Source organism: Phaseolus vulgaris, chromosome 2 (assembly GCF_000499845.2).
Source record: "Phaseolus vulgaris cultivar G19833 chromosome 2, P. vulgaris v2.0, whole genome shotgun sequence".
NCBI classification, from domain to species: Eukaryota; Viridiplantae; Streptophyta; class Magnoliopsida; order Fabales; family Fabaceae; genus Phaseolus; species Phaseolus vulgaris.
Genome location: NC_023758.2, coordinates 49,604,061 through 49,631,172, shown reverse-complemented (window position 1 = coordinate 49,631,172; position 27,112 = coordinate 49,604,061). Strand labels below are relative to the sequence as shown.

At 36.2% G+C, this 27,112-nt stretch overlaps 4 protein-coding genes across 4 annotated transcripts; 2 read left to right on the top strand and 2 right to left on the bottom strand.

Annotated features, from left to right (window-relative positions):
* The first annotated feature begins 149 nt into the window (after positions 1-149).
* Positions 150-5,546, top strand: LOC137813072 (uncharacterized). Its single transcript, XM_068615369.1, has 5 exons — positions 150-582; positions 1,738-1,799; positions 1,883-4,138; positions 4,290-4,377; positions 4,712-5,546. The coding sequence occupies exons 1-5, from the start codon at positions 474-476 to the stop codon at positions 5,341-5,343; spliced, it is 3,147 nt and encodes a 1,048-aa protein (XP_068471470.1). The 5' UTR covers positions 150-473; the 3' UTR covers positions 5,344-5,546.
* A 307-nt stretch (positions 5,547-5,853) lies between these two features.
* On the bottom strand, positions 5,854-8,990 carry LOC137813073 (pentatricopeptide repeat-containing protein At3g16610). Its single transcript, XM_068615370.1, has 2 exons — positions 6,376-8,990; positions 5,854-6,277 (listed from the first exon to the last, which is right to left on the bottom strand). Exon 1 carries the CDS (start codon positions 8,800-8,802, stop codon positions 6,463-6,465), a length of 2,340 nt encoding a protein of 779 aa, XP_068471471.1. The 5' UTR covers positions 8,803-8,990; the 3' UTR covers positions 5,854-6,277; positions 6,376-6,462.
* A 214-nt stretch (positions 8,991-9,204) lies between these two features.
* Positions 9,205-14,079, top strand: LOC137813074 (D-cysteine desulfhydrase 1, mitochondrial). The gene is made up of 9 exons (XM_068615371.1): positions 9,205-9,592; positions 9,700-9,765; positions 9,854-10,159; positions 10,527-10,618; positions 11,439-11,531; positions 11,870-11,927; positions 12,004-12,117; positions 12,437-12,534; positions 13,653-14,079. Exons 1-9 carry the CDS (start codon positions 9,470-9,472, stop codon positions 13,855-13,857), a joined length of 1,155 nt encoding a protein of 384 aa, XP_068471472.1. The 5' UTR covers positions 9,205-9,469; the 3' UTR covers positions 13,858-14,079.
* A 368-nt stretch (positions 14,080-14,447) lies between these two features.
* Positions 14,448-26,711, bottom strand: LOC137813071 (uncharacterized). Its single transcript, XM_068615368.1, has 8 exons — positions 26,310-26,711; positions 24,941-26,159; positions 21,747-23,091; positions 17,320-17,599; positions 16,681-16,788; positions 16,317-16,595; positions 15,575-15,718; positions 14,448-15,214 (listed from the first exon to the last, which is right to left on the bottom strand). Exons 2-8 carry the CDS (start codon positions 26,142-26,144, stop codon positions 15,026-15,028), a joined length of 3,549 nt encoding a protein of 1,182 aa, XP_068471469.1. The 5' UTR covers positions 26,145-26,159; positions 26,310-26,711; the 3' UTR covers positions 14,448-15,025.
* Positions 26,712-27,112: the final 401 nt, after the last annotated feature.

Below are 27,112 nucleotides of genomic sequence, written 5' to 3'. Positions count from 1 at the left end.
GAAATAATTTTCTCATAGAAATGAATTGAAGAAAGATAGAAAGGTGTAGATAGATACAGATACAGAGACAGATACAGTAGTACTTTGTTTATACATGGAGTGTTTCTTAAGGGTTGAATAAAATGGCTTGTTTTACTCATTCATTCATTGATTCACTCACTCACTGAGGAAGAGAAAAAGCGGAAGTGAAAAAGAGGGGAATTGCTTAGAATAGAATAAAAGTGAGATGCTTACACCAACATACACGCACAGATCCATGGATAGATATTAGAGACCAATAACTTTGACGTCAATCTTTCTCTGTTTCTCTTTCTGAGAGTCATAAACTACTCACTCACTCACATAACAATGGACAGACCTCACCCAACTCTGATAGTACCCTCTCAACCATTTCTCATCTCTTGTACGTCAAAAAAATACCTTCAACCCAACAAAACATTCATTCCAAACTCTCACTCCCACACACCAAAATTATGGCCAAGAGATCAGATTTTGCACAGAAGCTGCTCGATGACCTCCGCCTCAGGAAACAACGAATGCCTTCCTCTCACACTTCAAACCAATCCCACCATTTCCCCATAGGTATTCTTCCTTCCTTCTTCTTCTTCACCTCTCATTCTCTTTTTCATCACCGCACAATTAATATCCTTCCAACAACACCATATAATGATTTTCCTCTCCCTTTCTCTGCCACCTTCCATCCATACTTCACAACTTTGTTCACTGTCGTTAAATTAAACTTGTCCAGCATCGGAAGTAGGGAATAATCTTCATATAATCAAAACTATTGAGTGTGTCAATCTTGTCTTTAACTGCATCTTTCAGATTTATTATAAAACTACATTATTATTGTTACCGCCAATATGGCATATATGTATGTTATATTAATAGACCACTGCCCAGTTTGTATGAATGTTTATTCCAAGCACATGCATGTATTGGTTTAAATTGTAAAATAAATTTCCGGAAAAAGTTTTGTTCTTTGGTCATTTCATCGATGAGGCAGAAATTTACTCAAGTATTACACTATTTGGTATTCTCCTTTTATGGGCTCATTATTATTATGTGAAATTTCATATTGGTCCTACCAGTAGGAGTGGACACGAGTTATTTAGTGACATATACATGCGATTTTGCTGAATAATAATGTTTTGAAAAGAGTTTAAATAATATATGTATTGCTGCCTTTCTTCTTTTTATAAAGTTCTTCTGTGTCACTTTGACTACGGTTGCAGTATTAAATAGAGCCTAAATGTGCGTCAGCTTCCGTTTTCTAGTTGACCATTCCATTTACTTAAACAAACAGAAATTCAACAAATGGGAAGGGAAAGGGATAACTATATTTTGGGATCTTGGAAGCACTCTAGTATTAACTAGGTGCTTGCCTTATGTGTAGCAAAATTATTTCAAAATATGACACTTCATTTAAAAGGAAAACGGGGTGTGTGGGGACCGGGGTCTTGCATGTTTATAACGATTTACTTATGTTTTTGCGTAACAAGACATTCTAATAATCTTTGAGTAATATGTAAGAGAAAAGGCACTGCCATATCTACTAGTAAAGAAGAGACTTCCCTCTGTTCAACTACCTACTTTATGGTTGAAACCACAGTGGTATTTTATTTAGATTTTAAAAACTTGTGGCATGACATACATATTAGCTGCTAGCTATCAACAGAAAATTTCTTCTTTGAGAGAAGTTTACATTATTTAATTTTTCCAAACATGTTTAAGCAGATGCATATGCTTACACAAAACAAGCATACAGAGGATCCAGAAACACAAAAGCTAATGAAATTGTAAGTTATCATTTAGTATTATACGCAAAAATTAAAGCAGATAGCAAACATTTTGTTGGTTAAATTGTTTTGATGCTGTGCAGATGACTTCCAGAACTGGGGTGATGCCGAATAGTTCAAGTAGAAGCCACAGATCAGTAAATAATGGGCAAGTTTCAAACCAGATGGTTCCATATGGGAAAGGTCAGAGCTCAAGGCAAACTGGTGATATGTCCCTTGCCCTGGCTTTTGCCTTTGAGAATGGAGGGAAACTAAAAAGAAGTGATTCAATTATGGGTTTCCTTCACCACATTAACAGAGGAACATTGGAATTTAGCATGTCAGAAAGACAATTAGCTTCAACTAGCAACTATCCTATCCAAATAAACGAGATATCCAAAGGTGCACACAAACTAAACCAGATATTGAGAGCCTGCTCCAATGGCCTTAATATGGACACATATTCAATACAATTTGCAAAAGAACTATTGCAAGGAGCTATTGATTTGGAAGAGTCCCTCAGGATGCTAGTAGACCTGCAAAATTCACAGTTTATGGTTACCTCGCAGAAGAAAAATCGAATCACACTATTAGAGGAGGATAATGAGGACAACGATGACACAGGGATGGAAATGCAACTGACAAGACCAACTTTCTCTTTTGACAAACATACTACTCAGAACACCCAACAACTTGGAAAGGCTATTTTCATGCAAAGGCCAATTACTCTTACCAGCTCAAAGGAAGGCAACAACTCAAATAATGAGAACAAAACTGTGAAGAGACAAGTTTCTCAGAAGCGATCAACTAAAACTAGCTCTATCTCTACATCTGGCATTAAGAATGTGAATGGTATTTCAGAAGGGAAAAATCTAACGGTCTCCAACCCAGAGAAGGGCAGGATTCCAAATGTTATAGCCAAATTAATGGGACTGGACATCCTTCCTGACAGAGTGGAAATGGAATCAAAACACGTGATGCTACAGAAAAGGGAAGGAATATCAACCAAGCATACTGCAAAAGGAAGCACAAAGAAGACTGAACTGCAGAGCAAAGAAGCAGATAATTTGGTGCCTATAAAAAAGAAAAAAGATATAGAAGCCTTCAAAACGCCTGCAACTCAGGGTGAAGTGATGATATCTGGGGCAAATAAAATTTTGCTTGTAGAAAAAACCAGCTCTGAATTGTCTCTTCAGAATGGAAAACCACTGTTGAGAGACCTGGATGGAATGAAAGCTCTGAAAGGATTTGACAAGCCCAGCATAAAAGTTGACAAGCAGACTAAAAGTTCCGCTGAAAAGAATTTTACTAGTGGTCAAAAGGATGTTCAGGAGATAGTAAGAAAAAAGGATCACCCTAATAACAATAACAGGGAACAGAAAGGCACTGTAAAGGGCAGAACCGACTATCTAGTTCTTAACAATATGTTATCCCAGCTGGAACAAGTGAAAGAAAGATCAGAAGTTAACTCCTCGATTCAAGAAGACAAGGACGTCAATGCAGACACTGTTCAGCCTGAAAAAAGACGCACAAACAAGAACATCATGAACAATGAAAAGAAGTCTCGGAACAGTTATGGAATTCAAAAGACACACGTACACTCCAAAAATGGGCTTCATGAAGAAAAGCATCACAGAGAACAACAACTCCAAGTGAGGGAAGAACAAAAGCTGATGATGAGACAACAAGGAGGGAGTGAAATCACATCAAAGAATTCACCAAAATCCCCTCCTCAGAAGAAGCAGCTATCCATGAACCAGGCCGCACTGTTCAAGAAAAACACTGGAGAAAAAAGTGTAGCGGCTATGAAATCGGAAGGCCTTTTAACTAATCATTATGATCTAGTCAGAGATGAAGCATCCAATTACACTAATGAGAAAGTAAAAGAAATTGTCCATAGGAAGTCGGGCCAAATTTTCTCTCCAAGAGATCAAGAATACGAACGAGCTAAGCAAAGTGGCATTAGAACTTTGATGGATGAAAGACATGTCTATAAACTGGCTAGCAAGAAAATTAAGAATACCAGAAAGCAAAATGTAGACGTGATTGGAAAGATTGATCATGTGTTGACTAGAAGAAAGGGAGCCAAGCTTATCAATAAACTAGGAAAACGGCAGATTCCCACTTCTGACAAATTTGAAGTTTTGAATGAACCAGAACAAGAAAGGATTAGCTTGTTCAGAGAAACAGATGCACACATCTTTAGCCCCAATGAACAAGTATATGTGGATGCGACTGAACCATTGGATGTGAAGCACCAACCCCACAAAGAAGCTGAACTACTTCCTACATTATCCAGTTCTGTCGGTGGAGAACATCAAAGCCAAGAAAATTTGGTAGCAATAGTTCCCAGTGATTTGGTAAGCTCTTTTTTACTAGCATCTAAAGCCATTACATATTGAGAACAAAATATAAATTAAATGGTGACAAAATTGCTTCCAAGGAAAGAAAAAAAAAACCAAAGTTGATTGACAAGCAGCTAAATAATCCTTGTTGAATAAATTTTTACAGCATTGTCAAGATGTGTTATCATTGCAAGATCCTGTTGCAGCAGATGAAAGATTCGTGACTGGTGAAGTTGCATTACAGAGAACAAATGGTGAGCATGTATAACTATAATTTTAAACTCAAGTTTGATTTAAGAAGAAAGCAGTATCTCATCTTATGCTATAATGCATTGTGAAGGGCCCCTTTACTAGTTCCCATCGGTTATCTTCCTTCACCCTTCATATATTTTTAATCTTTCCCACAAAATCCATCAAAATCTTTCCTTTGGTTCAGCATATTAGATGCATGACACAAAACGAATAACAGCCACTAACAGATCTCCCTATTCATCTTTTGCAAAAGTTTGCAAAATAAGTCGATAAAAATATAAATGGAATGAATCAATTTAAGTATTGGATGTTACTAAGATTTGCTTAATATCACAGGAATTCAGGAAGACAGACTGTGTGTTAAGCACTCAAACGTAGAAGATCAAAATATTTGTGAAAAAAGCTTCCAACAGCCACTAACAGAAAGTGAAAACTGTCTGAAGTGGATTCTGGTCATGAGTCAACTATTCGTCAACACTGTAGAAGGTCTTTTCAAACTGAATATCCCGTTTAACGTTCTTCAAGGTGGTGGTCGGGAGATTCAAGACGAAGATAGCAAACTCATATTAGATTGTGGGTATGAAGTGATGAAAAGAAAGGGGATACGGCAGGAACTCAAAAAAGTTCATAGTTATTCCGGGATATTAATGGGTACCACCAACATAATAATATCCTTTGATGAGTTAGTTAGGCAACTGAATAAAGACATAGAGAAGCTCAAGTTCTACGGTAGGAAAAAAAGCTGCCAATTTGATGTTGATGACAACCTACCTCAAAGGCTTGAAAATGATGTTTATGACAAAGATCCAGACGTGAACTGCATGTGGGATATAGGTTGGAATGATGAGACAGTTGCATTTATCGAGAAATACGAAGTTATAAGGGATGCCGAAAAGCATATTCTTAGTGTTCTACTGGATGAGATCACCCTAGATTTTTGCATGTTCAATCATACACCGAAACAGTAGAAAGAGAGCTGCTCCAAGTAAGGGGGATATGGAGCTAAGTTTGTCATTGTAATTTTTTCAATGCAATTTTGTGTTTTGTAATTTATAAGGGTAAGGATTTGAGTACGGCAATGATTTCTAGCTATAGAAATTCATTCTGTTTCTTCATATCAATTTAGCATGGTTCACGAAATAAAAAGGGTTGTCTTATTTTGTTTTCCCTATCAGTTGTTGTATTTTTTTTATTGATTATGCGACATGATTCTTGTATTTGGAGGAAGAGATGTACATTTTGCAGCCACCAGGATTTGAAGTCAAAGGAAAAGAACATCAGGCACATAGATTAAAAAAGCCTTGTATGACCTTAAACACATAGAAACCAAGTGAGCATAGGCAAATTGGAACTTGTATATTGTTGCGCTGAAGATCAAGTGACAGATGTTTTCACTAAGCCACTTAGGCAAGTGAGATTTGAAAAACGATTTGTTGGGAATGAAGTCAATTAAAATTTTTGGATTAAAGAGGAGTGTTTTATAATGATCCAAAATTAGTGTTAGACTTTCTATTAAAACTGTAAACAGAATGTTACAATTTGAGTTCTGTTTTCTTTCTTATCGATACATGTACTGATGTATTCTTTGAATAGTGAATGACAACCTCTTGTTTCTCGGCATTTCTGTGTGAGTGCTCTGTTTCTGTTCTGCTAATCCTAAAACTTTTCAGAGAAATTTGAACTAGACCAAACTCCACCAAATTTTGAACAAATACGAACTTGCCGCTACGGTTGTCTTTACTGTTTTTTTTTCAGTAGCCATTCATGCTTCCTTGTCCCTCCTCTAGAACCCTTCCTCTCTTCGTTACTAGTTAGCAGATGCAAAATGTAAACCTAGGTTCGACACTGGATAGCCATGCAACACATTTCCCTCCGGTGCCCCTGATCTTCCGTGCTAATGTTCTGATACAACACATAAATTTAGCATCTTCAGTTTTAAGGATTGATGCAAAAAAGAAAAGAACAATTAAGCAAACCAGGATACCGATATAGAACATTACCTGGTTGAGGCAGCAAGTGGCGCAGGAGGAACTTTTGCCAATGGATGATTCTAAACAGGCCTCCAATTCGTCGACCTTTTCTTTCTCTCACCAGAAATCTCGACAATTGCAGATTCCATTCTCAAAATGATGAAATCGACTTGCATCTCTTACTGTTATCTTCCTCTCTGTTATAAGAGTCATAAACTTTACTGCATTATGGCAGTCAACACATATACGTAAATTTTTTGTAACTAGAATGGGGTTGCTGGGACGGGTATTAAGAATTCCAAATGCAATAGCTATTTTTTCGCTATGATAAAGGAGAATCTGTTCCTTCTCCTCTTCTTCAACATCATGGAAAACAAAACCAGAATCTGCCTGATATCCCATCTTTTTCATCTGCACCAACAGTTCTTGTAGCTTGTTATTTATGGCTACTGACTGTGGATGAGATCGATCACCCCCAATAAATCCATGGATTACCCCAGAGATCTCAATCCAACTGCATCCTGGGCTTTTCTTGTAACCTTGATGCTTCTGTATGTTTCTAATATATGCTGCATCGTCCCATCTGCCTACGGAACTATAGAGATTAGACATAAGAACAAAATTTCCAGTACTCTCAGGTCCCAACAGCTGGATCTTCTTTGAGACCTGTTCACCCATTTCAACATTATTACGGGTCCTACATGCAGAAAGCAATGCACTCCATACACGAACATCAGGCTCAAACGGCATCTTTTGAATAAAGGAGCATGCTTCATCCAGATTTCCTGCTCGGGCCAGGAGGTCAACCATGCATATATAATGTGCCATCCTTGGTGAGATGCTGAGATCTTGGCTCATGGTATTAAACCAATATTTCCCTTCCATCACAAGTCCTGAATGGCTACATGTAGATAAAACAGCAATAAGGGTCACATCATCCGGCTTCATGCCTGATGCCAGTAATTCGTGAAACAATGAAAATGCTTCTACATATAGCCCATGAATGCCATAACCAATTATCATTATATTCCACGAAACAATATCCCTCTTATTCATTCTATCAAAAACATGCCGACTGATATGAATCTTTCCACACTTTGCGTACATGTCAATTATGGCATTACAAATGGAGGTATTTGCAGTGAAGCCTCTGACGACTGAGTATCCATGGCAACAGATCCCATGTTGTAGAGCGGCCAAATGTGAACAAGCTGGAAGCAACCCTATCATGGTTGCGGAATCTGGGTCGGTCCCAGATAACTGCATCTGGCGAAAAATAAGGACAGCTGTTTCTGCATAGCCATTTTGCACACATCCTGAAATGATAGCACTATAAGAAACGGAGTCTTTTATGATCATTTCATCAAGAAATCCAAGTGCATCATCCATGATCCCACACTTGGCGTACATTGATATCAGCGAGTTTCCCACTGTTGTGTCTGAATTTATCCCTGATTTAATCATGTGACAATGCAGGTTTTTCCCCTTATTCAGATCAGTGAGTTTTGCACATGCTCGAAGTGTGCTTGCAAGAATGACTGGTGTAGGATTCAAGCCATGCATATATACCATTGCATCATAAAGGGCCAAAGCATCTCTCATGGAGTCACAAATGACATATCCTCCAATCATAGCACTCCAGCATATCTCGTTCTTTTGGTTCAGGGCATTGAAGATTTTCTGGGCATAAGATAAGTGATGGCATTTGGCATACATATCCAAAAGCCCAGTAGCAACCACCACATCATGACTGAAGATTCTTCTTACAGAGTAAGCGTGAATAACCTTCCCCTGGCATAATGCATTAGCATGTCCAACTGTGGGTAAAAGAGATACAATAGTGGAAGAATTAGGTGCTATTCCGGCTAGCTGCATTTGGACAACTAAGCGAATTGTTTGCTTGTGAAAAGCATGAAATGAAAAGCCAGATATGATTGCATTCCATGAGACAATATCCCTGTGGGACATACTATCAAATATTGTCCGTGCTTCAAAAAAGTTGCCACATTTGGCATACATGTCAAGCAAGGCAGTAGAAACATAGAGATCGGCCTGTAGGCCAAGTGTGAGGGCATGGTCATGTATTTGTCTCCCAAGTTGAATTGCTTGAAGAGCTGAACAGGCTTTGAGAAGAAAAGGGAAGGTGAAGTTGTTGGGTGTGACACGTAGTTGCAACATGCGATGGTACAGATGAATGGATTGGAGAAAAGGGCCAGTCCAAGCATAAGCTCGGATCATCATGTTCCACAAAACAACACTTGGGTTTGGAATTTGGTCAAACACATGACGAGCAAGTTCGGTTTGATTACGTGCAGCATAGAGACGAACAAGGTTGTCAAGAATATGGGGTTGGTTGTTCATATGTTGATAATGGCGGTTATTTTGAGTGTGAGGCAAACGAGGTTGGTTTTTGGGGTTTGGGATGGAAGCTTCTTTACTTCTCAAATATCTCCGCATCTTTGTCTGTCAAGCATAGAAGATCACAATATTAGTGAAAAAGCTTCCAACAACCGCTAACAAAAGTGGATTCTGGTCATGAGTCATCTATTCGTCAACACTGCACAAGGTCTATTCTTCAAATATTCTTCATTTATCACAAATTTGAAGAGGAATCCGTTTTTAATTTATGTATATGAAAAAGATTCTATTAAAATAGATTAAAGACAGAAATGATTAAGAATGGGAAGGAGAAGGAAAGTTGTTTAAGTATAAAATGATATGAATGATTAAAGTATTATTGTTTTATAACAAAATGTTGTGTTTGATTGGATGAGTAATGTGTTAGTAAAATATAAAGTTCGGAAACTCTTAGTAACATAAATATAAGTATAAGTAAAATATCTAATTCAAAAAATATTTATTAAAGTTTTGATAATTGTAGCAAAATAAAAATATTTATTGAATATACTCTTTCACATAATATCTATTTTGTCTCGTGTATGAATGTGCATGTCCAAGTGAATATGTGTTATAGTTACATAGAATATGTGTTATAGTTACATAGGTTGTGAGGAGAGTGTGGGTATGATGATGTAAAAGGAAAAGATATTGTATTGTCTTGCATTAAGTAGAGGTATAGAGAGAGAAAGAGAGAGAGAAAGAGAGAGAGAAAGAGGTGGTAAAAATGGCGTCATCGTGTTCAGGGTCAGGCATGGGGTTTGAGTTCCTGACGAAGAAGCCGTACACTCCGCCGTCGTGGGCGTCCCATCTCCACCCTTTACCTTCCAACGTCTTCTCTCTTGCCCATGTTTGTATCTATTTCTAAGACCTATAAAGTTCTTTAAAGGTTCTTCAATTCTCCAATTCTTCAATTCTCCAATTCCCCTACTCAACTCTCTCCATGCTCTCTCTCAGCTTCCCACTCCCATTCACAGATGGAACCTTCCCAATCTGCCGCCCAATACGGAGCTCTGGATCAAGGTATGTTGCCCAATACGCATGCATCCTCTTCCGTTATTCTATTCCTTCTTTCTTCCTCATTCACTCACCTCTAGCTATTGTTGCCTAGCGAGACGACCTTTCCGGAATGCAGCTCAGTGGAAACAAAGTCAGGAAATTGGAGTTCCTGATGGCCGACGCCGTTGCGCAGGGTGCCGACTCTGTCATCACCATCGGAGGCATCCAGAGCAACCATTGTCGCGCCACTGCCGTCGCCGCTAAGTATTTAAACCTTGACTGTTTTCTCATCCTCCGCACCTCCAACCTCCTTGTTAACCAAGATCCGGGACTCACAGGCAATCTTCTCGTTGAGCGTCTTGCTGGAGCTCACGTTCACCTTATATCCAAAGAAGAGTATTCAAAAATTGGAAGCGTGGTCAGCCTACTCAACTCATCTCTCATTCTTTCATTCATTACATCGTATTTCCATTTTCTGCCTTTTCTTTTAACCATCATCACATTTACTTAGTTATGTTCATTACTTATTCAATTCCATCAACTTTACCTACTGCACATGATTGCTTTCAAACTCGCACATGCCCTCCTTAACATTAAATGCCAACAAATATTATTGTACCTATTTGACAGACTAACACTTCCTTCGAGTCACAATCATGGTGAAATGTTTATTTTAGCTGGAATGCTGCATAATATATTTCGCCTCTGTTTTGAGTTGGCTGAGTTTATATGTTTTTATTACAAGTATTGCTGAATGATATTTTATCCATTGAACTTTTTCTTAGACACTCACCACTATCCTAAAAGAAAAGTTGATAAAGGAAGGGAGGAGGCCATATGTTATACCCGTTGGGGGATCAAACTCTTTGGGAACATGGTGAGTGAGACTATATCATTACTTTCATGCTTTTTATAACTAAGGTATAAATTAAGCTGCCCCTAGTTTCAAACTAATACAAAAATATTTATGTCTCTTGCTTGAGCTTTTGGATATTTGGTCTATGACATGGTTAATGATTCTGTCAATGTTGGGCGGCCCAGCCCATTTTAAGAGTCTAACCCGCAGGAACAAAAAGGGATTAGAATAGCTAGACTTGTATATGAACTTTGTTGCATATACAGAGGGGTGTGTGAACCATCATTGTGTAACCTTGAGCAATTTATCTCAATCACATGTGGTCAAGTTTGCTAAAAGGATTAGGAAGGAAGCTATCATTAAGTGGGAGATTGGGTGTGCTTTAAAATTCGTACTCAATACAAAATTCTTGTCTCTCTCTTTTTCTTTTCTCATTATCTTGGTGCCTAGCAATCAATCCTTCTCCCTAAGCTGATTTTTATGGTTGAGTTAGGCCTAGCTCATTTTAAATTTTAAATTTTTCGCATCAGCCACCATTCATCACGATGAAGTGTTGTGACCTAACTATTTATACTTTGCTATTATTCTTCTATGGTTCCTCAATGCACCTTTATCGTAAAGCTTTGTTGGCGGGATAGTCTTTTACCATGGTCCAAGTACTCTTTTTACCCAAAGATGGTTGTTGTTTTAATATTTTTAGCTGAAAAGGTATCTGTATTGAAATTGGTGAGGGCGTATATACATGGAACTTTTGAACTACTTTGTTCCCAACTTGTGATCGTGGATAACTTTGTTATTTATTTATTTTACATTCTTAGTATGATTAAATTATTCCTTTCAGGGGTTATGTAGAGGCTGTTCGAGAAATTGAGCAACAAATTCAGAGGGGGGCAGACAATATCAAGTTTGACAATATTGTTGTCGCTTGTGGCAGGTTCTGGCCTCTTGATTTCTTCATCTTTTCATTAGCGGTCATCTTCCCCTTTGGTTGGATTCTCTTTATATCTTAGATAGCTACTTTTTTGTAACAACTTTCTGCCATCTCCAATAGGGTAATTAGTAAATTAAGATCTGGTGACAAAATTACGAGTGCTTCCATTAAGTGCTTTCAACTCATAATTTACAACCAAACTTTTCGCTGAATATGACCTTGACCAGTGTTATGATTGATTTTGTAGTTGATACATACACCACCTCAGGAGAACATTATCTATTAAATCATAGTTAATTATATTTTCATCTATTTAATATCGTGCATTTATTAATTTTCAGTGGGGGCACAATTGCTGGTCTGTCGCTCGGATCATCGTTGAGTACATTGAAAGCAAATGTATATCTTCCATTAAGAAAACTCGCATAACCCATGTTTTTGTCAGCCTTTTATGTTATTTATGTGCTTCCTTCAGGTACATGCATTCTCTGTTTGTGATGACCCAGATTACTTTCACAACTTTGCTCAAGGTTTGCTTGATGGACTCAATGCTGGTGTTAACTCGAGAGATATTGTCCACATTCTAAACGTGAGTGTCTTGGTGTTTTTTCTGGTTGGTAAGATTTATAAAGATTCGTTAGAGAAAGTAATAAAAGATGCTACTTTTCTTGGTCTTGCTGTTTTTGGTTTTTATGTTCTATTTAAGTTGGATAACACCTTATTTAGAGGGGAAAATAATACAGACTGACGGATGATAAACTACCTGAAGAGCTAACATGCGTGTGTGACAAGTCATAACACCGGTCTGTCTGTACAAACAAAACACATACAATTATGATCTGGAAAACTAGCTTCTTTTCTTGGTTTAAATACTTTTTAATTGATAATGAAAATTTAATTGTTCACAGGCCAAGGGTCTTGGCTATGCCATGAATACATCTGAGGAGCTTAATTTTGTAAAAGATGTTGCTGCGGCTACTGGTGTTATTCTTGACCCAGTATACAGGTATTTATTTGTTCCACAGATTGTACACTGTCAAATTGTTTTGTATATGGGTCTATTTGTACAAACTTTTAGGATGGAAAAATAAAAAGAAAAAATTAAATGATTTTTTCACTAAGTTAAAAATTAGCTTAACTAAGTTAATTTGTATAAGTTGTCATATAACTTCTCTAAATTTTTACTCTTTAACTTTTGCCAAGTAATTCACATTTATGGAAAAACTCATTTTATAGTCCTTGTGAAGAAGTTTGTCATGTACTTCTCTAAATTTTTACTTTTTAACTTTTGCATGAACTAATTTAAATTTATCTAAATTCCTTGTGAGAAGATTTTGTCCTAAGAGACTCTAACGAAATTACTTCCGTTGTACATTTACTCATGTTCACATTTTTTGTCCTCTAATTTGAAAAAAAATATTTTGTCTCCTTATTTAAAATATCTGTAATTTTGGATTAATCCTCAATTGAGTCTACATTATTGATTTATTTTATCTCTCATAGTTTAATTAACTAAATCTTTTTTTGATGATACCTCAAAGAATATGTTAGGTCCAGTGTTTAATGAACCAAAATAATAGAAATGAACCAAAATTACAGATTTTCTAAAATAGGAATATCAAATGTTTTTATTTTAAAATAGAGGATCAAAATTGCAGACTAACCAAATATGTATTTAAACCAAAAAGTTAATACTAAGAGTGGTACTATTATTTGATTGGCATCATAGGAGTCATGTAGTTCACATTCATCTTCAGGTAATGGCTAATCGTTAATATTCAAGAGACAAAATAAGTCCTATATAGACTAGTTTTTGAATTTATAAAAACTTGAATCGGTAATACTAAAACTCACGGGCCTTGCTTGTCATCAAACGTGGTGCACCATTCATTAATCCTTGTATCATGTATATGAGAAAGTATTGAATGTTCTTTTGCATTTTTTAGGGTATCAAATTATTTTCCATTCGTTTAGTACTCATTCTTAATTCCTATACATGTACCTCAAGGGAATTCCTCTGCATATTCCAAACTTGATAGGGAAAAAAATCTTGTTATGAAAATTTAATAGTTTGATGTTATTAGTTGAATATTGCTAAGTTTAGTTAACTTCATATTCGGTTAGCGGTAAGGCTGCTTATGCAATGCTGAAAGATATGGTGGAAAATCCAAAGAAGTGGGAAGGGAGAAAGGTCCTCTTCATACATACGGGTGGCCTCCTAGGATTGTATGACAAGGTTGATGAGTTGGCTTCTGTTGTTGGGAATTGGCAGCGAATGGATGTTAATGAATCTGTTCCTAGGCAGGATGGCATTGGAAAGATGTTCTAGAAAAGCAAAGCCAAAAACCCTGCCATTGCCAGCATATATATTTTGTGTCTTTGCCCTAATAAGTTGTATACTTATTTTTAATAGTCATGCACACACTTCTTGATCCTGCCTGAATTTACCATATGATACTAAACTTCTGTGAACACAAGTGACAACAAATCAAGTTTGTTATTATTAATGCCTGTTTTACATTAGAACGTAATAAGAAATATATGTTCTCAATTTGCCAGTACAAAATAATTGGAATTTTTTCCATACATGAATTAAATGTATAAAGTTTTCTACGATGAAAACTAATTTGATGTGTAGAGTAATTGATTGCATATAATCCTAGACTTTGCTGGCATAACTGCGGGGGCACAAGGAGGTGAGATATGGCAATGGATGAGTTATTTAGAATTTAATATTTTTACTTGTTTTATATAACTGTTTACAACTGTTATTTATCTTTATGGCATTTAATTCTGAATATTTGTATAAAAATAAAAATAAAACCGTTGTTTTCTTCAAGAACCTTTAAAAAAACATTTTTATGATTAAAGATGAAAATGAAAGAAAATATATTCTCGACCCAAATGCCTTAACAAAAATTTTGAGCAAAAAAACGATAATTATGGCAAATCCCCGATACTGTTAGTAAAACCGAACAAAATGTTACTTAACAGTATCAAGATACAAATTGATTGCTCCCAAATTGAGTTTGAGGTTCCACACAACGCAAGCACGTGGTCTTAAATGATTCACATTGACAGCAGCTTTTCTTCCCTCCCAAGTGTGGTGTCACACGCCATACAAAATTGGATTGTGTATCTATATAATATATCACAAAAATATAACTAAATAGCCTAAAAGAATTATCACACCATGTACAAGAAGATTCTAAGATTTCCCTGTCCAGTAGAACAAAGAAAGTATAAACCTAACTAACAAAATTACATCGTTTGATCGCATGGTTTGTCACTGGAATACAGCTTGGTTAGGGGAAGAAGAGACAGACATTTCCACACAGCAAAAACACCTTCCAAATGTGGAAGGGCACGACTCTTTCCATTTCCTCTTTAAATGAAAAGCAGTAAGGATGTATCAGTGGGTCCTCCACTCTGAAACGATGAACCTAACCCAACTTTGGGTATGTCAGATTAGCACCATAAAGAACCCTCCAAATATTTCAAGATGATATGGGTTCATAAGGGTATGATAACCATGGATGTTTCAGGGCTTCAGATGCAGAGGGCCGCTTCTTAGGGTTGACGTCAAGCAAGTGAGCCACAAAGTCAATGAAGCCTTGGTCTCCCATTGGCAATCTATGCCTCAAGGATGTCTTTTTCGGAATCAAGTATTCTAATCTGTTGGTTTCCTGTAGATTGATAAACAATAATTTACTGACAAGCATTCAACTAAAAAATACAGAGGCAACTGCAATTTTAATATAACACGGGAACTAAAATGTCAAGAAGCTAACATCTATGAGAAAAAACTAATAAGCCACTTCTGTTAGTCTCTTCCAAAGCTGTAGATAAATGAAAATTTTACTGCATTGCCTTGTGGTTTCGAGCAGGTTCTAATAATAAAATAAAACTTCCAGTCAAGGCCAGACACTAAACATCTAGTTTAACTTGTTACATAATAGCCCTGGCTCCTAGGGACTGGCTAATCAACACCAATATTCCAGATTGATGGCTATTACATTTGGTATTGATAGAAATAAGATTATTACCTGATTCCTTTCATAAAGCATATGATTTTTGGTGAAGTACTTGTAGGTGTCCCGTCCTTTTGCAAGCATACCTTGATCGATTGGACCAATGATTCCAATCACCCGAGCAAGTAATGTTGAAGGCGAATCATTTTGGAAGAGGACCTACAAGAAGCTTAGATTAGTGCCACTGAAGAAGAATAGAAAATTAATCATGTAACAAAGGAAAGAAAGCACTGCCCATAACGCAGAGAAATTCTACAACTGCTTTCAACCAAAAACTAATAAAAATTCAACAATCGCAAAATAAGCAAGTGTATTTGATATTATATTCTAATAACTACCATCGGGTCCAGGAATGGTGCAGAAACAAAAAAAACGCTTTTTAACGTAAACAATCTGAAAACCAAAGCAGAACAACTAACTTTAATAACATAAGATTGCTCAAACAAAACAAAAATAACACAAAGCAATGCTGCCTTCAAGCATGGAAGGAATTTAGCATCTCTTCATTACGAGGATAATAGGAGTCTATTTAATGATGAAACGTCAGTATCTAGAAAGATACCATCATCAAGAAAAAACTTAATGAATTTAAGTGCTGAAGTTAACTACTTTTTGACCTGAGGTAGTAGAAACATTTTTACACCTTTTGCATGTGAGAATTTTTATGGCTCTAGAGAAAATATTTTCGTACTAAAACCTCAACTGTTTATCAAACTTTGTGACATTTTGAACTGCATTAATCATCTTTGGTCCTTACATTGCCAGTACAAAGTTCTGCCAAGATGCAGCCAAGAGACCAGATGTCAATCTTCTTATCATAAGGAAGTCCCAAAATAACCTCAGGAGCACGATAGGACCTTGACTGAACATAAGAGCAAAGGTGATCTGTCTCAAAACAACTACTTCCAAGATCAATGACCTTCACCTCACATCTACTATAGCTTTTAACCAAAATATTCTCTGGTTTCAAGTCGCAGTGTATTAGTCCAAGGCTATGCAAAAAGTGAAGTGCTTCCAAACACTGAATGGTAATTGACTGCATATATAAATTCAGAAGAGTTATCACTGAGAATAGATAAAATGAAAATTAAACATCAAGAAGTAAATGCCACACCACAAACCTGCAATCTTGGCATTGTAAAGTACACTTCACCACCTGATTCTCTATTAAATTTATGAAACTCGTACAAGTTTGCTTTAAGTAGTTCACATACTATTAACAAATGTTCCTGTCATACAATAGAAAAAGAATGAAGACCAGTAAAGTCATTTGAAAAACATGGCATACAATACAACAATCAATCAATAATTCTGTCATAAATTAACAAATAAATTCAAATCACTTTTCTTTTTGGTGGCAAAGCTCCCATTGTAGGAATATTTAATAATTAAGGACATAAAATATTTAACAAAACTTGGTATCAGTCTTAAAGGTTAATACCATATCCAGGAATAAATTGCAAATTTCAGAAATCAGAAACACTAACTCTACACAGCACTTATAGTTGAAATTAACAGAACTGAATGATATTTTAGAAGATAGATAAAAAATAATAACAAATAGCAGCAGTCTTCAGCATCACCAAAATATAATAGTTCACAGCGGTATAAATAAAAGTCCAAATAATGGATGATTTGGAAATTATAAAAATGGCAGGAAAAATAATGTAAGATATAGGAAAAATGTATGTGACTAAAATGACAATTGATTGTATTGAAAAGCAAATAGTAATATCAAGATCAACAGCAAATCCACTTACTCGATAATAAAAATAATCATATAATCGAAGAATGTGATACTTGTCTCCAGGATCATGCTTATTGACATACTTGAGAAGCTTGATCTCATCAAGACTTTGGTCAAAAAAGTCCTTGTTGTTCTTTATAATTTTAACACAAACATCCATGCCTGTCTGTAAGTCATGAGCTTGTATAGCTTTGCTAAAAGCAGCAGATCCCAGATACTCCGTAACATGATACCTTCCAGCTATTACAGAATTTAAAACAACATGGAAATTCTTGTCCTCCTCAAAACCAGTTCTGAGCAACAAAACTTAGTTTAAGAAAGACTGATGAGGACAAAAGGGATCATGTTTAAGAAAGACTCTCAAGGATAAAAGGGATAACAAAAAACAATCAAGAAATCATAATGCATAACAAAAAATCACAAGCTATCAAGCTCATTGAGATCCTTTTACATAAGGCAAAAATGAAATGCTTAAAAGTTCCACTATCATCAGCTCACATATATTTACCATTAAGGAAAAAGAAACCACTGTTTCAACAATATCTCTGAAAGAGGTTTCATTATATATTTTCCCAAGACCTTTCTCTTGAAATATAAGAATAAAAATAAAGGATTAAAGCAGCTTTAAGAATTCATGACGATCACCAACTAATCTACAGCACAGTATTACTATGAGTCACAACTGAGCACAGTATCCTTCAGTTAAACTTTAAAAAAGACTATATCAGGAATGCTGTAGACATAAACGTACTGACATTGCTAATTTACATTGCAACTAAATATGTCAACAACATTACTGTGATAAATAATGCATTTTTTCACTAAGTATGGTCAATACTACTCAGTTCTGAATCCAGCCTTTGGAAAGTACATTTTGAAAGGGAAATCGTGGGGGTCATTTTTGGTTGTGGTCAAGGACATACTTATGGTAGACGCACTATTCAATTCAGGTTTGCTCCAAGTATGGCCATACTGCATTAACATGCTACAACAGGTTCAATCTGCAGTATCAGTAGTCAAACAGTGGAGGTTCCGACTGGTCTCAACAATGGAATCAATCTAATTCATCTTAGTAGACTTCTCATTCATAGAAGTATGATAATTATCAGTGGAATCTATATGGTTCCTCTCAGTTGCAATCACAACAGCAGAAACAGTATAATCAAGGAAAACAACCTCAGGCTATGGTTGTAAATTTTGATCATGCATCAAACTCAACTTGGTTTCCTGATTCAGAGGCTTCCTACCATTTGATAAATAATGCTCAAAACATACAGCAGAATTCTCCCTTTGAAGGTCTGATCAAATATTTGTTGGTAATGGTCAAGGTTTGAAAATCCTCTCTTTTGGTTCCTCAAAAATTTTATCACCATGTAACTCTCGTGTCCAATTAGCACTTCATAATATTTTACACGTCCCTCATATAACCAGAAATCTTGTCAGTGGAAGCAAATTTGCTTACGACAATCTGATATATTTTGAGTTTCATTCTAGTAATTGTTTTGTTAAATCTCAAGATTACAATGAAATTCTCCTTCAAGGTCATGTTGGTCCTGATTAACCCTATCCGTTTTCCGGTCTGCCTCTCTCCTCAGCTACACATTTGTCCAATTCTCAGCAATTTCCTTGTATAACAACTGTTTCTAATTGTAGTAATTATGTTGTGCCAAGTAGTGCATATACTTGGCATCTCATATTAGGACACCTGGTTTAAATGTTCTCCATCTTGTCTTTCAACAATATAATATCAAATTTCCTAATAAAGTAGAGTTTTCCTTTTGTTCCGAATGTTGTGTGGGAAAAGCTCATTGTTTACCCTCTCAATTATCTCAAACTAAATATGAATTTCCTTTCGAATAGATATACAGTGAACTGTGGAGACCTACACCCATTAAATCTAAGGGTAATTTCCATTATTACATATCTTTTGTTGATGCTAACTGACGGTTCACATGGATATATCTTACAAATAAATATGATGCCTTAATTATTTTTAAAAATTAAAACTAAGGTTGAGCTGCAATTTATTAGGCACATCAAACCTTTACAATCTGATTCCAGAGGTGAATTGTGTGCCTCTACTAACTACCTTAAAGACATAAGCATTACTCATCGTTTGTTGTGTCCTGGCACTCTTCACCAAAATGGCGTTGTTGAGAGAAACCAGAGGCATATAGTTGAAATGGGTCTTTCTCTTCTCAGTCAAGCTTCTATTCCCTTAACGATATCAGCATGCCTTCACTATGGTTGCATCATAATTAGGTTACCCTGTGTTCCTCTTCAATTTGCCACAACCTAAACTCCTTTATTTCAAACCTACCCAAATTACAACTTTCTCAAGGTCTTTGGGTATGCTCACTTTCCTTTTTTAGACTTTATAATGCTCTAAAGCTTGAGTTTAGATCACTAAGTGTATCTTTATGGGGTATTCCACCAGTTCATACAAGATATATATATATATATGTCTATCTCCAACTGGCAGAGTGTTTATTTCTAAAGATGTCATCTTCAATAAGCATAGATTTATTTATCTTCATCTTTTTTTCCAACCACCTCAACACCCTTACTTCTATTTCACCTTTTGTTTCTGCCTATATTCCTGAAATATATCATCCTAATTCCACTATACCTGCAGCTCCACAAGTCATTCAATTAGATTCCACAGGTCAGTCCACTTCCTCTTCTTTAGGTGAGTCTTTCGTCCCAAATTCAGAAGCTTTTATACAGTATTGAACCTTAAGCAGAGTCCTCTAGTCAAAATAACCCCTATAGCTCTAACCTTAGACCTGCCAACACTCCCCCTCACAAGACCTAAAATGGGATTATGCAACCAAGAATTCACCCTACACTCTTCTCAATTTGCCACTCCCTATACTACATTATTTCAAACCTCCCCAAATTACAATTTTCTCAAGGTCTTTGTGCTCACTTTCCTTTTCTTACACGTTATAATGCTCTGAAGCTTGAGTTTAGATCAACTAAGTGTATCTTTTTGCGGTATTCCACCAGTCATACGGGATATATATGTTTATCTCCAACTGGCAGAGTTTTTATTTCTAAAGATGTCATCTTTAATAAGCATAGATTTCCTTATCTTCATCTTTCTTTTCAACCACAGCAACACCCTTACTTCTTGTTAAAATAAGAGAGAGGCATAGGATGAATCTCTATTGTGTATTGAGGGCATAGGGTTATGCATTTATAAATATAAAAATACAAAGAGATGGGTCAAAGCCCGTTACATTTAATACCCCCCTCAAGATGGTTCATATAAATAGTATGTACCAAACAGATCTTGATGACAGTAAATCCACTGAGGCTGCCATTGACTTTGGACCTAAATTAGTTTCTTGGTGGTCAAGGAAACAAATTATGGTTTCAAGATCTAGCACAAAAATTGAATATAGGAGTTTAGCTATTGCTACAACTGACGTATTATGGATACAGACTGTTTCATGTCACAAGAGCCTTCTTTGTATAAGTCTATTGTTGGTGCACTTCAGTATGTGACTATAACACATCCTGAATTGAGTTTTTCTGTCAACTTGGTATGCTAGTCTATGGCTTCTACTTAAGTCTCATTAGGGTGTTGTTAAAAGAGTATTGAGATATCTTAAAGGGGCCTAACATTGTGGTCTCATTGTTCATACTGCCATTCCTCATTAAACTCTAGCTATTAGAGCTTTCTATGATGCAGATTGGGTAACACATCATGATGACAGAAGATCTACTTCTGGGGCTGCCATTTACTTGGGACCTAATTTTGTTCCATGGTGGTCAAGAAAACAAATTGGGGTTTCAAGATCTAGCATAAAAGCTGAATATAGGAGTTTAGCTGCTGCTACAGCTGACATATTATGTATACTCCTCATGGAACTTTCAGTTCCTCATTCTACTTGTTCTGTGTGACAATCTCAGTGCTGTTAATTTGGCTCATAATCCTGTTCTTCATGCAAGAACCTTAGCACACGGAGCTTGATGTGTTCTTTGTCTGCAAAAGGTTAATAACAAGCAGCATGTTGTTCAACACACTCCTGATCAGGATAAATGGGCAGATCTTCTTACCAAGCCTTTCTCTCCTACTAGATTTTCCTTTCTTAGGGACAAACTCAGCATAACTGAGGGTTATACTCTGTTTGACATGTATTGGATCTGTTAGTGTTCTTGTTTCCCTTAAGACAGTTGTTTTCTGTTAGACTTTACAACTAACTTGTAACTGGGCTTTATATAGTCATATCATACGTTATCAGAGTCTCAAATTCATCTCGTATCTTTTACCCTTTTCATAATAATAAATCAGTGTATTGGTTTTATATCACAAATGATTTGTTAATTGAGGCAATAGTAAGCATGTTTATTGGACCGGTAAACACCATGATTAGTGATTATAGCTCAGATCAGCACATGAACACAAACAAACACCACTTATTGAAAACATGCCTGTTTTTCCTGTGCACAATCTTTAGATTGAAGATTTCAAGTTCCTCCTCCTGTGCCTTTATCTGCCTTACTTGCTCTTGTACAGCTGCTACCTCTTCATCCTCTGCTCCTAGATCATCTTCCCTTGCAATTCCAGTCTTTTCATCCTCTTCCACCTTCACATGCTCTCTTTCAGAATATCCATAATTTGAAATTGTTGTTGGAGACGAGTTTCTGGATCTTACATTGTTAGCATTATAATCATCCCTAGAACTTCTAGCAGGTGATGAATCACTACTCTTTTGCCTCCACGAAGCAAGCATGTCCTCAGTTTCCACAAATGCACTAAGACAGTCATCAATTTCATCTGCATTGCCGTTATTTGACCACAGGGACTTATCAGTGGAAGTCTGAATCATCTCACCATCCTTCAAAGATAGGGGAAAAGAGAAGTTCCCATCACCATGAGTTTTTATCTGGAACTGTGCATCTCTGTCACATCCTATGACATATTTATTTGACTCACTCTTGTCATTGTTCTTATTTTTGTTAGATTTGTTAGTAGATTTCTTATCCAAATCACGATGGGAGTGCCTGAAACCACCAAGCCTGTCATGATCATGGAAATATTCTAGATCTCCTTCACTACTACCACCAACCAAACTTTCCCGCACTTCACTACCAATATCTGCAACATCACTATTGATCCCTACCCCAATTGACCTAACAGAACCATGTTGATCATCATCCATATTGATGTCCTCTAGCCGTGATCTTACATTATCATTCAATACCCTTCCATCTCCTAGCATCATCAGTTCATTAGTTTGAGGGACAAAGCCCCGCCAGACCGGTTCTGCACACATAAGGTTCAATTCTTCTTCATCCATCAATTGCCCATCATATTGAGCCATTAAATCATTATCATTGGTCCTTCCATACTCAGTAACGGGTAGACCAATAGAATCATCAGTAGCTGTGACTGGTTCAACATTATTTGCCTGAAGATATGGCTCCCCGGAAAAGTAAGAATCCTCCTCAGCAAAAGATTGATCATCATCCTCTGTTTTGGCCAGACCTCTTTCCTGAGGATCTGGAACACTTTCATGCCCACTCCCTTTTTCATTGTCACTAGGGTAATCAATTTCATGCGCCAAAAACCAGGTCTCATCGTCAATAGGTTGCCTCATGTACCCAACATCCTCATCATCATCGTATTCATCAGAGTCCCAATATTCATTCGGATAGTCAATAGATTCACTCAACCCATCACCAACTGTAGCAAATCCTGATACAAGATCGGATGTATCCTCCGCTATCCCTTGACTTACAGATAACCAACTGCCCCCTGTAGCCCTCCTCATACCTGAAGCATATATCAAAAAGTCAAAAACACCCTTCAGCGCATTTGAACAAGTATATCAAACAAACAATAAGTACATGCAATCAGATATAAACAAGTGGTAGCTAGGTGTACCCAGAAAATTGAGAAGATTTAGGATCAATTCTAGATTCTAGATAGAGTATTCAATCCATAGTACAATGATTATGGCACCATTTCCTTATTCATTTCCTTTCATGGCAGATGTATCAACATTTTTTTCAAATTAAGCTCAATTCGTCTTGTATAGTCTTTATTCCCTTCACTGAAAATCAAAAGAGGAAAAGAACAAAGTGCTAATAACTTCACTTATTTTATGCATTCCTATTGGAAAGATATGAGAAAATAAATAGACGTCTATAGAAACAAAAAAGAAAGTGAAATTATGCATCAAGTACAGCAGAAAGATTTGCTTCTTATTTCAATTAATACCTTATTTTCCTCCAATTACCACACTGTAAATATTCAAACATTTGTAAAAATTTTTGTAAACCTTCTTATAGGAAATTTACGAAATAACTTCAATCTCCTGAGGATGTTTTTATTCAACGCAAAAAGGGGAAAGTACAGCCACGACAAAGATTAGACATTCTCCCAAGTTCCAAGCAGAAAATTACAAACTAAACTCCTATAACCTATCAGCTATGCACAGAGCAGTCCTCTGCAGTGGCTCAAGGGACAATTTAGAACGAACTAATATGTCAAATTGTCAAAACTAGAAACATACAACCTAGAAAAAAGATAAGCAAAATACATGAAAATTCATCGTGGTGGTATGGAACAGAAAAGCAACTAAAACTAAATCTCCAAAATTTAATTAAGAAAAGAAATGCCACTAGGGCATTTGTTTGATTAAGAAAAGGCAAAACGTATTAAATGGAAGATAAAAAAATTTAATTCATTACAACTAAAATTTATTTCTTACTTTCTTTTCAAGTAACTTTAAAAAATTAATAGATGCTATACTTTCCTTAACGAGTACTCCAAGCATACTGATTACAAGACCTCGTAGTTATTAGAATTTGACCATTCAAAATCCAAACCATAATTTGATAAAATTTGGCCACTCAATGATTCATATCAGGTCATAAATCACATATGATGTTCTCAATAGTAGATTATTAAGATAAAAATATTTTCAATATCTCCATAGTAATTAGGAAAAAAATATCTTTAGAACCTTCTTATTCATTATGGCATATTTTTATTTCCTTATCTTAAAGGCTTTCATTATCACAAATAGAGATGATGAGAAGTAATTGGTGTGGTTGTTATCAATAAAATAATTTTTTATTTTCTTATATAGTGCAAGTTGGTATCAGATCCTATCCTAAAGAGGTTTGTTGGGTTTATTGTGCCACCCACTATGGAATCACCCATAAATATATGATTCTACGTTTGAGATGTCTAATCCTTGGCACAGAGGGATGTGTTGGAGAAACCAAATTAACTAGAATTATGATCAAATTATAATATATAAGTGGGCGCAAACGTCACCTCATAAACCAGTTTTGTGAAGTAGAATTAGGCTTAAAAAATTTACTTTCTAATATGGTATCAGAGTCAATCTTATAGAACAGTTGATTCTCTACTAGCCAAAAGCCTAAAATATATGTTTCCCTTAAACAACATGGATTTAAGATTCAACTACTGAAACTTTGAACTGACATTTTACAAATAAAATTGAGGAAAGGTTTCCCATTTACAAAATAAGCTATTATCATGACCAACCAACAAATGTAGCTGCTAATAAGCTCAAAAGGGAAATCATCAATCAAAAGGCAGAAAACATTTGCGAACAAATGAAATTTATTCCTTGTAAATATAAGCTAACCTGAAGGATTAATTTCTTGTCCAATAGGTACATCCAGATATGAACCAATAAGAAAAGTGCTGTCAGTACGAGGGGGTTTTGAAGTTGGCCCATCTCGCTCAAACTTCTCTTCCCAGTTAACAACCAGGGGCTTATCATCTGACTTGAGTTTAACAGGAGGAAGCCTTGGAAACTCTTCCTTCTCATTTTCAGGTGGAATAGGAAATCTTAAGCTGCCAATCAACTTCTGTTCAGAACTGACTGGTGTCTTGACCAAGTAAATAGACCTCCCTGATTCATCCACCTCTTTTATGGATGTTCTGGTATCACTAATTTCTACTCTCTTTTTCTCCTCCTTTTTGTCAGAATAAGTGGCATCATCGAAGCTTGTAGATACATCCCCTTTCGAGAAGGGGAAGACAGTCTTGACACAATTTTTGCAGGAATCTGAAGAAGAATTCACATTCTCATCCACTCTTGACCAGGGTTTATCTGTAAAGTTCACTTTAAGAGATGAACTATTGAATTTAAGCTGCCGATCAAGTTCCATAGGTTCTTTACTTTGCACAAGGTCGTACTTAAGATCCACCGAGGCTTTACTACTACTTCCAGGCCAAAGAGATTTTTTGTCTGCAAGGGCAGCATTTTCCTCCCCAGACTTTGAACTGGTATTGGCAACACTTAGATCCACAGTTTCATTAGTTTGACGTTTTGATTGTTGGGATACGGTGGCCTTCAAACTCAAAATATTATTAGCCCTACTGCCAGCATCGTTTTGGTAAGGCTCCACAGGAGTTTTGCCAGGGTTGAACTTCCATGAGTATAAATCAAGCATGCTATCCTCTGAAGTCTTGGAGAAAATGAAGTTCTTATCACTAGTCCAAACCTCTTCATCCGATTTACTCCGTTCAACCAAAGTGGGAGCAGCAGTTTCCCATTTGCTTTCGGTGGCATTTCGACCATTCTCACACTCGATTTCCGTGATGATCAGTTCATTAGAAAACTCAAGAGTGTCCACCCCTTGAATCTCAAGCACAGGCTTCCCCTTATTACTTTGAGGCACAACAAACGAGGCATTTTCTTCCAATGTGAGCTTCTGAAGGAAGCCATTCAAGTCAGGACGATTAATTATCTCACTGCGCAAAGCTGCTTCGGCTTTAGTGAATCGGTTCCTCCGAAGAAACTCTAAAATGACATCAACTGAGCTTGTGTTGAAGTCCGCCATAGCGAAGTCAAGTCCCTAAGAGCAGGAGCCAAGACTCAACGAAAGAAACAATAACAGAGTTGAGCAGGGAAAGGGCAAAAAGAAGAGGCGGCATTGCGGATAAAAGAGCACAGCACAGGTGTTTGTATAAAAGAGATGATATTGAAGGTGGAGGGGGCAGCTTACCCGGTATCAGGCAGAAGGAAGTGGCGCCATTGGCAGTGGTAATGATGGAAGCAAAGCACTAGGTAGCAGGAGAAATCAATGGTTGGAAAACCTAACCGAAGCTGGGTTCGAAAATCCAATCGCGATCGACGGGAGTGGAAGCAGAGCAGTATGAGGGCAGTGAATGTGGATAAAATTGGAATGCCGGAGAGAAAGCCAATGAATCAGGATCTGATTCTGAAGGAAGGGTTTTACCTTTCTTCAGGATTTGGAAGCAAGAAGTTAGAACAGTAATAATAGAATAAAAGAGAAGAAGGAGAAGAAGAAGAAACAACAGAAGCTGGTGTTAAAGTGAATACCAATAAGAAGAGAGGGAGCTAGAAAGGGTTCAGTAGGTAGTTTAGTGTTGGCTTCTCTTCCCTTACACTTTTCCTCTTCTACATAATATTTGAATAAAGGTTTATTTATATTTTTCGTAAAAAAAATATATAACGATATTTTACTACTTAATTTATGATTTATTTATTAAAAAATCATTTCATTTATATAATAGATTTTTTTTTTTAAATATAATGAGCTATAATTTATCTATTTTTATTATTTTTTTATTTTTTTTATTTTTAATAATATTTTTTTTATGATGATACATGTTAAAGTTACATAATAATTTAAGCTTTATAAAAAAATCCTGTGTGTAAATTCTGTTCTTTTTACCTAATTAAAGATTATTAGTTATTTAAATTATTTTTAAAATATACTTTAATTAACTTTACATCATATTTCCACCATTCAAAAACACTCTCAATAAACATTAAATCCAAAAC